The sequence below is a fragment of the Grammomys surdaster genome, unplaced genomic scaffold (assembly GCF_004785775.1).
Source record: "Grammomys surdaster isolate TR1022 unplaced genomic scaffold, NIH_TR_1.0 130, whole genome shotgun sequence".
Lineage (NCBI taxonomy): Eukaryota > Metazoa > Chordata > Mammalia > Rodentia > Muridae > Grammomys > Grammomys surdaster.
The window spans coordinates 24,077,968-24,089,599 of NW_021604588.1; the positions used below are offsets into that span (position 1 = coordinate 24,077,968).

An 11,632-nucleotide genomic window follows, 5' to 3' on the forward strand; every position below is an offset into this window, starting at 1 on the left:
ACCCTCACACCACCGTCCTCCCATTACAGTGGAAGGGATTGCAGCAGAATCCAAGGGCACAGCCCATCCCTGAGACTTGGTGAAGTCCAACATTAGCCAACATGGATACTTCTCCATTAAAAAAAGTGTTCTCTTTTTGCCATTATTTCTCAGTATTGTTATTTATTCACTGGAATAGTCTGAGACAGGATCTTGATATGTAGCTGCCATCAAACCACTATGTAGCAGGAGAACTCACAGATCCTCCTGCCTCCTAAGTGCTGGGATTCTAGATGTCCACCACACACTTATGTTAAGTTTTCTAAAGAATTATGTTTTCATTATTTTTATTTTCTTTCTTTTGATTTTTACCATCTATGAGTGTTGTGCCCACATGTATGTCTGTGTACCCTGTGAGTGCCTGGTGCCCATAGAAACCATAGGAAGGTACCAGATCCTCTGGGACTGGAGTTTCATCTGGTTAAGACCTGCTATTTGGGTAGTGGGAATTAAACCCAGGTCCTATGCAAGAGAAGCCAGTACTCTCAACCTCTGAGCTCTCTCTCCAGGCTCTGCTTCACTTCTTTTCTTTCATTCTTTTCTTACAGTTATTTAATTGAGTTTATGTACTTTCATTTATGTTGAAGTCAGGTTTCTAATTTCTTACTGTTTTCTATTCTCTCTCACATTCTTTCTCTCATTTCCTGCTTTTTTATTGGTGTGATGTGTGTACACACTTCCAGCAGCTGGAGGAGCAGCAGAAGGAGGAGTGGGAGCTGCAGTAGGAGGAAAAAGAGGAACAGCAAGAGGAGGAGGAGCAGGAGGGGAAGGAGCAGCAGCTGCAGCCCCGCCCCCAGGGCCCTAGCAGTTATATACCTTTTCTAGAGTCCCCAGAATTCCAAACATCACACAATCACAGAAACTATTCACAGCTGGCAAAAATCACGTCTCTGCTAGAGCATGAGGTAAATCATAATAAGCTGCTATGGACAATCTAAAGCAGCCGCATATTCTACACCCAAGATTAAACCATGTTCTGATAACATTTCTCCCCCTCCCTTCTCTTCTTCTCTCCCTCTCCCTCTCCTTCTCTCCCCTCTCTTTTTCTCTCCCCCTCTCTCCTTCTTTTTCCTTCTTCCCCGCCCTCAACCTCTCTGTGATTTAAAAGAAACTGAACCAAAATTCTCACTACGCTTCTGTACCCACCTCCTGCCTGTCTGTAGAGGGCTGAGATTACAGATGCAGGCTACTGCATCTTCTGACGTTATGTGGATTCTGGAGAAACCGAGAATTCTGAACCCAGGTTCTCATGTTTGCGAGATAAATGCTTTACTCATTATCTAGTTTCCCAGATCTACCTTTTTTTCTTTTCTTTAAGCTTGCTTCTCCCCCACCCTTCTCATTATTTTATTCCTTTTTGGGGGGGGGGCGGGACAGGATCTCTCTGTGTAGTTCTGGCCACCCTGGAATTCTTTATGTAGACCGGGTTGGCCTTGATGAGAGTGCTGAGGTTAGAGGTGTGAGCCTCCATCCCTGGCTCATTTTATTAGTACTATTTTTATCCTTATTGATCTTTAGGCTCACAGTTCATTGTACATTACTTCAGCCTTTTTCTCTTCTCTGGTTATTGATGATATAGCAGTTATCTTTACCTGGTTTTTATTGTCTATATGTGGTTTGTTTTGATGTTGTTGCTGTTATGGAAGTTTGTTTTCTTTTTTTCTGAGTGATGCTGGGGATGAAGGCCCCCAGAGGGTTTTCATTAAGAATGCCTCACCATGAGCCTGGAAGAGATGTTCACCCAGCAGGTACACAAACTGCATCAGAGACACAGAAAACATGAGACGGTGACACACAGCAATACAAAATGCAGAAGCTCCTAGCTCTTCAATAACCTAAGATCATGAGAGGGTAAAAATGCCAGCAACTAAATCTTAAGTTTAAAGTATTAAACTTAAGATGTATGACCTCAGAAAGTATTCAGACAGACAAATGAAGTAAAGTCAAGATATGGAAAAGAAGCTTAGCAACCTGGGTATGAAATTCTATAGCAGGACAGAAGGATGAAATAAACAGAAATCCTGAAAACAGATTGAAATCTCAATAAATAAATAAAGTTAGTAAACCTAAAGGAAAGGTCACCGATAGAATAGAGAAAATAAAAGAAAGAACACCAGGGATTGAAACGGGTTAGTAGAATCAGATAGCAATAATAAAAAGCTAATCATGGTTACAACATGCGAGACCCAGGAACAGGATTCAGAGAGAAAACCTACGTGTGTTGTGTAAAAGAGGAGTGTAAGATACAGACTAAAGGGACAGGGAGAAGCTATTCACTATAATCTTAGCAGAAACATTCCAAAATCTCGGGAAACACGTGGACTTTCAAACGAAAGAAGCGTTTAGAGTAACTAATACAGAGGGCCAGAAAAAAAAAAAACACACACACACAAACCTCTCTGTGTTATATTAAAGATGAAAAGAATGTAGAACAAAGACAGTTTGGACAGCTTCAGGACACAAGTGCCACAGGTGACACACTGGGGTAGCAGTAGGTTCCCCTAAAGGCAGAGGAGCACAGCATAACACAGTTGAAGTCCTGATGGGCAGGAACTGCTAACTAAGGTCACTCTACCCACCGAAGTTACCTATCCTTTAAAATCAGTGGGTCAGACCAGCAGGACTGCTTAGTGGGTAATGCATTTGTTGTATAAGCCTGGTAAAGTAAATTTAACTCCCTGAATCCATGTAAAAGTGGAAGGAGAGACAAGCCTCTACAGAGCTGTCCTGTGATCTCCACATAGGCACTGTGGCATATGTGTGCTTATACACACATCAATACACACAGCTTATACACAATAGACACACAGCAATACACATAGGCACTGTAGCATGTGTGTGCTTATACATATATCATATACACACAGAAATACACACAGGCACCATGGCATATGTATGCTTAAACACATATCATATACACAGAAATATACATCGGCACTGTGGCATATGAGTGCTTTATACACATTCACACACACACACACACACACACACACACAGCAATACACATAGGCACTCTAGCATATGTACGCTTATACACATATCATACACACACACACACACACAGCAATATGCACAACCACTTTAGCATATGTGTGCTTATACACACACATCCTACACACACAGAAATACAAACTTAAACTGGAAATAAGGGCCTTCCATATAAGCATAAGCTAAAGTGATTTATGGCTTAAATATTGCTAAAGCAACAGTGACTCCATGACAGTGCCAGGAGTGTTACATCACAGAAGAGGAAGAAAGACGTACCAGCGGCTTGGGAAACAATGAATCTTAGTTGGAGAACTGATAAAAAAAAAAGACAACAGAATCAAATATCAATCTGATTCTCAGCAAATCAGCAAATCTCTAATTTGCTGACAAATCAGAGAGAAATTATCAAACACACTCATTCCAATAATAACAGCAATTATCAATGGCGTTAACTGTACGTCATAGAACACTAACCCTAGATCTACCCAGAAGGCACTGCTGACTTGCTACGTTTTTGTATGGTTCTTCAAGCACCTCAGCCTTTTCAAACCCAAATGTGTTTTCCCCCCAACTCTTTTAAGAAGCAAAAAGGAGTAGCATAGTATTGTTATTGGCCATCAATGTCACCACAGGAGATGGTCACACTAGTGGGAGGCTTGGGTATACAGCAGAGCCATCCCAGCCTCTGGCTTCTAGGATCCTGGGCAGAATAACTATTCTAAGAAGTGGGATCTCTTGGGGAGAAGTGAACAGTCTTCAGGGAAGATAGCAAGCTGAGCTGTAGTTTGCTTATCAAGAGAGACGGGGAGACAGCAGAGGGAGGAAGGATGCCCAGAGAGCACGCTCAGAGAGCACATGCACAGAAAAGCGGTCCTCAAATGTGAGGGTCCCTCACTACGAGCTCACCTCCTTAGACTCAATCCACTGATACAAACCAGACGTGGGTGTACCGCTTTGAAAAGAAAATGTAACCCTTGTAAATATCTTTAAATTACTTTCCAATAGGTGAGCATTGTGGTTGTGGGTGGTGGAGGTCAAAGGACAACCTCAGGTGTCAATCTTCAGGCATCAACTACCTTTGTTTCTTCTGAATCAGCATCTCTGATCTGAAGCTTGCCGGGCAGGCGAGGCTGGCTGGCTGGCAAAACCCCAAGGATCTGTCAGTTGCTGTATCTCCGATACTAGAACTCTCTCTCTCTCTCTCTCTCTCTCTCTCTCTCTCTCTCTCTCTCTCTGTGTGTGTGTGTGTGTGTGTATGTGTACATGAGTGTAGGTACTCTTAATAGCCTGAGCCATTGGATATTATAGTCCCTCTAGCTGGAATCAATGGTGGCCATGAGCTACCCCACATAGGTTTTGGGAATTGAGCTCTTGCCCTTCACAAGACTAACATACATTCTTAACCGTTAATCTTGCTAGCTCCTCACCCTGTTCTTTTAAACTGGGTTTGGAGGTTAGAACTCAGGCCCTTATGCTTGTCAGCATTTTACTGACCAAGCTATGGCCCCAGCCTCCCTCTTTGTCTTTTGATCAGAGGAAATGAGAAAGATGAGTAGTTGTTGTGGGCACTTGGAAGGATACAACACGATTTTACAAAAACTCGTCAGTATCGATCGAGTTAGTCACAGTGAGATGTGATGGCCACAGCTGCATGTCTTTCCTCTGTCATTGGGTTCAGGCTGGAATCCCAGTGAAGCAGCTCTGCCCCGGCACTGAGGGTGAGCGAGTATCACAGGGTTCCCTGTGAGTATAAATAGCTACTGGATACTCTGCTTATAAGCTCAATAGAGGTGTGTGAGTGTGTGTGTGTGCATGCCTGTGTGTGTCTGCGTATATGTCTCTGTCTCTGTATGTGTATATATGTCTATTTGTGTCTGTGCTTCAAAACAAGGTTTCTTGTGTCCAGGCTGGCTTCAGACATGCCGTGTGTCCTCTGAAGACGAGTGCTTGGGGAACAGGAGCAGTCTCTTCCTGTGAGTCCTGTTTCTGCAGTCAGAGGAGCCAGCCAGACACAGGGAACCCTTGGGTGTGCTTTCAAAGACCCAAAGAACTATACAGTGTGGTTAAAGATTGTTGACGTTTTAGTGTCGTTTTTGTGTGCCATGAGAATTACTCTCTAAAAAGGTGCATACACACAGTCTGCTTGGAGACCCACAGAAATGGCACATTTCAAAGGGGAGGCTGAGCGCCTTCTGTTTAACAGGTAGCCCACCAAGGCTCTCACCTCAAACGAATGACATCTGTTCCTTTTTATCTAAGCCACAGAGCATGAGGGAAAATTTTATAGTCTCTCTTTGACAGATCACTCCCTTCTCCCAACCCCCATTGTTTTCTCTTCTACAAACAGATGCATAAGATTGATTGAAGAAAAAAATATTATCATGTAAAGCTGCCCCTTGAGCATTACATAGCACAGCTGTAAGACTTTGCCTGATTCAAATAAAACTACCCGAATGAAGTGGGCAGCCATCCAGCAGGCCAGAATCAAGTACGGTTTACCTCATTTGTAATAGAACAAAGGACCACTAGACGGAGCCAGTGTTTAAGAAATCACAGCTCTAACCTAGGGAGAGGTTATCCAATGGGGGAGATCAAGCATTACCTTTAAGTCCCAGCATACACCAGTTCTGCCGAGCCATCGTCTGCTGGCAGGAGCATTGCTTGAGTTGTATCCTCACAGATACATGAAAGGTGACACTTATAATGGCCCAATTCATTTAGTCACTCTGAAAAATGACATTTGATTTGACACTTACTTTTTTTTTCAGACATATTTTATGAGTGAGTGTTTTGCCTGCATGTATGTACATGTAGCATTCTCATGCTTGGTGCCTGAAGAGGTCAGCCAAGGGCATCGAATGGTCTGGAACTGGAATTTCAAGATGGCTTTGACCTACTGTAAATTAAACCCAGGTCCCCTGCAAGAGGGCTCTCAAGTGTTGAGCCATCTTTGCAGGCCCCTACACAGAGCTTTAAAAGTCAGGTATATCTCCTGTCTAATCTCCAGTGTTTCCCCAACTCAGAGAATGCCTGGAAGGAATTGGCTCTGCTTCTGAGATGAAACAATTGAGACAGCGTGTCTTTGGGACCTGTTAAGGTGTTTCCGGAGGTGAGGGCCGGCGTCGCAGGTTTATCTTCGCATTTTGTTTTGAATCTTTGTCCAATTAGAAACTAACCAGTCAAGTAGCAATGGATGCATCCTTCTGTCGTCTCAGTCCCCTGCCACACGCACAGCACAATGACAGGTACACATTATGTGCAGTTGGAACACCCCCTCTTCAGTGAACAAGAGGTCCAAAGCCATTTCTACCTACTGTGAAGCCGCACCTGCCTCATCTGTGCTTTGTGGATGCATCTCCAAGCCACAGCCACGGCTGTTTAATTAAAGTTTGATGTACTTTGGGAAGCCTTCCGAGGCAGCCCATCTCTTTGATGCCAGACAGCCAGGTCCCGTCCCCCCTCCCCAATCTTAAGAGATTGTGCTGTAGCTGGAAACTACGATAAGCCAACTCATGGTTCTATTTTGTTTTTCTTTTTGGTGAAATGCTTGCTCTGTAAGAGAGGACGCCAACCAGGTAAAAGGGCCATTTATCAATTGAGGAGGCTACACTCACATTGATGGTAAAGACAAACCAAAACGGCTCCTGGGAGCTGAATCTGTCAGTCACTCTAAGTCGTCGTCCTTAGACACTTGGTTGGTTAATTCTGGAGAAGCTGGATAGGCAGGCTAACAAACCCTGCAGAACGCAGGGTGCTCTTGCAGAGCCTGAAGGTCCAGACTCCAATCTGAAACCGCGCAAAGAGAGGGTCTCCTTGTGACCTTTTCGGGGATGTGGGGGCAGGGGGGTGACTTCACCAAGAAAGCTGCTCACCTTGCTCTGCCCCCAGCCCCAGGCGCACTCTGGACACATTTCCCGCTGCGCCCAGAGGGTGCCGCTCCGGTTCCAGCCTCGCCCCGCGGCTCCCGGCTGCGGCTGGGTCCCCGAGGGATGCGCGCCCGGTAGGGGGCGCCCTGGACCGGCTGGCTCCCTCCGCCCACGGGAGGCGGCCGCGGCGCACCGAGCCCGGGGCACTCGAGCGCACACCCGGGCGGGCCGCAGCGGGGTGGTGAGGAGCGCAGCGAGGGCGGCAGCGGGAGCCAGCCGCCGCCCCTGCGCTCCGGGGCTGCGGGGCGCATGGGGCGCGTGGAGCTGGGAACGCTCGCTGGCTGCGCACCCGGCCGCCTGCTGCGGTGAGACACGGCGCCGGACGCCCCCTGAGCCCGGGCAGTCGGGAGGATGACCATGGCTGGCGGCCGGCGGGGACTGGTGGCCCCGCAGAACACGTTTCTGGAGAACATCGTGCGGCGGTCCAACGGTAAGAGCTGCCTCTGGATTTCGGTCCCCCAGGCGGGTTTTGATTTTTTTTTCTTTTTTCTTCTCCTTCTTCTTTTTTAATACGAGTGCGGTGATTGCAGACGCCTCCCGCCTAGTGCCAACAGATGCGGGGACACCCAGGAGCTCAGCTCACCGGCTTCTCCTGCCCGCGGGCCTGGGAGGTGGGCAGGGCTGGAAGGGGTCTGGTGCGCTCCATCTCTGGAGGAGAGATCTCTAGGCGACGCCTTTGGGGCCTTTTCCCGCGCCCTCCCGCTATCCTCTCCAGGAGAGCCTGGCATTTGGTGAGAAAAGTCATGCGAAAAGTGGCTGCAGGCTGGCCACCTTCAAGCACTGCGCTCCTGATGCGCACTGCCCGCCTCCCCGCGGACACTCCCCGGGAGTCTTGAGGTGCAGGGAGGCTAGGAGTAGCAGCAGAGCTGGGCTACTGGGTCCTGGCCCTGACCGGGTGCTGGGATGTTGCCAACTCTACCTTCCATCCCTTAAACAGGAAAGTCTGACCAGCAGAAACCCTTTGGTAGGGCTGTCTTAAGCACCCTCGCCAACCAGCTAGAGCAAATGGCTCGCGAAGGTCCGATGGTTTCTCTAGACTCAGCAGGGAAACAGAGGGAACTAAGTGATCCCGGGTACAAATTAGGCATCTTTTGTCTCTTTTAAACCCTGCCAATCCTGTCCTCCATCACCAGTCAATTCATTACCCAAGAAACCTGTGCAGCACAGCACGAGGTTTTTGTGCCTTTTAGGATAGCTGGGAGGAGAGAGTCCTACTATGATTGATGAAGAGGGAATAATTTCCAACACCTTTTTACTCAGAGCTTGCAGTTTCCTGTGGTTTATTAACATGAAGCCCGGAAGGCGAAAAGTCCTCAGAGTAGCGATCCGATCCAAAAGGAGCTATCCAAACCTTTCGGACTCACAGCTTGCCACACGAGTTAAAACACGTACAACCCTGGCGATGGGGAGTTGCTTCATACACCTGTTCACCAGGCTACCCAAGTCTGAGGTTTCCCCCCCAACAGACTTCTGGGACCCTCTCCTTCCAGAAGCAGGTGACTTTCTCCTGTGGAGAGGCTGCGGGGACATAACTCAAGAGCTGGGTTTTGACAATGTAAACATGGCGTGCAGCCTTGGAACTTCGGTTGATAATCATGAGCTTCCGGCTGAATTCAGTTAGGGATTCAAAGGAAGGGCATGAAAACTGACCCCTGGCTCTTACACATTGTCTTTAATTAAAAAGTGACTTAAGTTTACAAGACAAAGCCCGTGGGCTACCGTAGCAAATCTTACGGACTATTTAAGAGCTTTCCTAGAAATTATCCCACCTTTATTGTGTGGCTCTTAAAGACGAGCACTACTCCGTCATTACCTCCAAGGTTTAAAGACATCTTTAAAGCAAGGTCACAGTTACTACCAGGGGCTGTGTGTGTGTAATGATTGCTAAACAGGCAGCCACAAGGTCACAGTCATCATCTCTCTCATTCTCCCTCTCCCCCGTGTGTGTGTGTGTGTGTGTGTGTGTGTGTGTAAAATAATTGCTAAATGGGCAGCCATGAAGAATCTTTTGCCATACAAATCTGGAAGTGATGGTTGAAGTCAGCATGTTGTTACGGTTCCTCACTGACCTGGTATGGGCACTGTCTTACAGATTTGGGGATCCCACTGTGAGGGACCTATAACTTTTGCATAATAAATACCATGAACATTATGAGAAATCTGTCTATTGGAGAGGAGGTGGTGTCCTGAAGTTAGAGGGAAACCATGGTGCACTCTGTAGGCTGGAGCAGGAAGGGGATGCTGCAGGCTACAGCCAGGACCCTGTGGGCTTCTAGGGGGAGCTAAAACTCCTAAACCAACCTTCTGGTCAGTTGATCTCAGCGCAGTTCCCTGGCGAGTATAGGTAGAACATCGATAAAGCAAGCAGTGGCGGGGAGTATTTTTAGCACTGGCCTTTTATCTCAGCACCTGCTCCGCCAGCTTGATTCTCATCAGCTAAAAAGGAACAACAACAAAGACAAACCCAATGATCCTGGGAAGCAGGAAGACCTCTTAAATGCTCTGTTTTAGGGTACAAAGTACGGACCTGAAATACGGAGTTTACAGTTTTTGTGATACGTTTTCACGCTAGTCCCTGGCTATGAGTGACTAAATACCGTGAATGCTAAGAAACACATCTGCATGAATTTTACTTTTACAGATACAGCCTGTTTAAAATATTGATTGTTTCCTGAAACCTGCCAGTCTATTTCTGGTCATCACAGCATTTAAATAGCAATACTTTGTAATCACCTTGCTAGGCCTTTTATCCCAGTAGGCCTGTGTGGTGTTGCTGCTACCTGTCTACAGAGTGGCAAACTGAGTGAGCCCTATAGTAAGAGGGCCGTTCACTGTGGCTGGGCAGAGGTGCCTGCAGCGGCTGTTCACTTAGATTTGTTTCAGTGTCATGGATCGAAGCTAGGACCTTGCACAAGCCAGGCTAGCACTGTACCACCAGGCTATCCCAGCCCTCATGCCGCTTCTTTGCTCTACTTCATAAGCTTTGGTTGGGGAGATGTTTTTGTCATCTCTAGAAGAATGGCTGAGAGAAGGTGCTACGGGATTAGAACCAGTCATGTTTGGGCTGCGTTGAGTATCTGATGTTTGGAATGTCACAGAGCTGACACCGTCTCGTCTGCCTGTCCCTCCTCACAACTGTGAGGGTAAGGACTGTTCTGGCAGCTCTCCTCCATGTGAAGGGGCAGAACTGAGGAGATCTAGGCTGTGCTCTTTAGAGTGCAAGACATAGATTTCCCAGTGGAGATGAAACAAAATGTTATATCAACAGGAACAGCATCCATGTTGGCCAGCAGCCACGCAAACAGAACGACAGGGTAGACGAGAGCACAAGTACAGTCAAGAAGTCCAGAGTTCTTTTGCCTTTGCAGGACAGGGTGGGGGTGGGTGAGCTCGTGTCTACCTCCTCAGGGATCCCTGGGCCACTTTCACAGGCCTGTGTACCTCAAGACTCAACAAAGGAAGGACGGTCTCCACTGTAAGGTTGAAGAGCCAAGAGTTCTTTCTGTGAATAGTTCCCAGATTTGTCTAATGGGCGGGTAGATTGGGTTCCGGTCAGCAAGTGGGGATGCTTTATTCATTCCGTGAAGATTTACTGGACATAGTTATTGAACACTGGAGATAGATGGAAACAAGACAGTAAGTTTGTTGTGTGACTTTTCCTGGGGACATGATAGGCCTGATACTGTTACTGAATATCTGGAGGCTATTCCAGTCCATGAGTTTATAGGTGTATAGATTAGGAGTTAATTCCAAGAGCTTAAGTTATCCCCCCACCCCCAATAGCTGACTCACCGAAGGCCCACCCCAGCATGGGTGATCATGTGGAAACTGCTTTTCTAAGTCTCACTGCAGTCTTCCCACCTATGCCTCCATGTGCAGCAGAGGCAGGCTGCTCACAGCTAGACAGGCTGCTCACACCTGGGCAGGCTGCTCACACCTGGGCAGGCTGCTCACACCTGGGCAAGCTGCTCACAGCTGGGCAGGCTGCTCACAGCTAGACAGGCTGCTCACAGCTGGGCAGACTGCTCACAGCTGGGTAGACTACTTGCAGCTGGGCAGACTGCTCACAGCTGGGTAGACTACTCACAGCTGGGCAGGCCATTGAGTTGTTGGAAGCACAGGTGAGGGTCTGATGCCTTCACATTTCTTCCTGGGATGGGATGTTAACAGATTGGATCTTGTGAGGGTCTAGGGGGTGACCACAGCTACTCTGACAGTGACAGCAATGGCCATGTGAGGCCTGGAAGATGGAGCTCTGGAAGAATGGCACCCTGGCAAGTCTTGATCTTGGTGGTTGCTCATATCCTACAGCAGTGACTGGCCTCAATGGCTCCCTAGGCCTCTCAGTATATTAGAAAATAAAACACGTTAAAGGTGTGTACTAGAAACTAGTTTAACTTACTTGGGTTGATTTTGAGTAACACAAGAAGGAGAGATTTGATAAATACTCGTGCTTTGGATTGTTAGGAGTCAGCAGGAATGATTATACCCTGAATGTGCCAACCATCATTTAAAATCCTATTGGTGGGCTTGAAAGATGGTTCAGCAGGCAAAGAGCTTCCCAGGCAAGTCTGACAACCTGAACCAGACCCACATGGAAGGAATGAACCAGCTTTTAAAAGTTGTCTTCTAGGCTCCACGTGCACTCTGTGGTTTACATACACACACATAGACACACA

At 47.3% G+C, this 11,632-nt stretch overlaps 1 protein-coding gene across 2 annotated transcripts in view; it reads left to right on the forward strand.

Moving 5' to 3' along the window:
* The first annotated feature begins 7,304 nt into the window (after positions 1-7,304).
* The window catches only part of Kcnh1 (potassium voltage-gated channel subfamily H member 1), a 304,488-nt gene continuing 300,160 nt past the window's right edge, over positions 7,305-11,632 (forward strand). For both annotated transcript variants that reach the window (XM_028760606.1, XM_028760615.1), the window contains exon 1: positions 7,305-7,383. In XM_028760606.1, coding sequence (XP_028616439.1) covers positions 7,305-7,383 — 79 coding nt within the window. The remainder of the gene's footprint in view (positions 7,384-11,632) is intronic.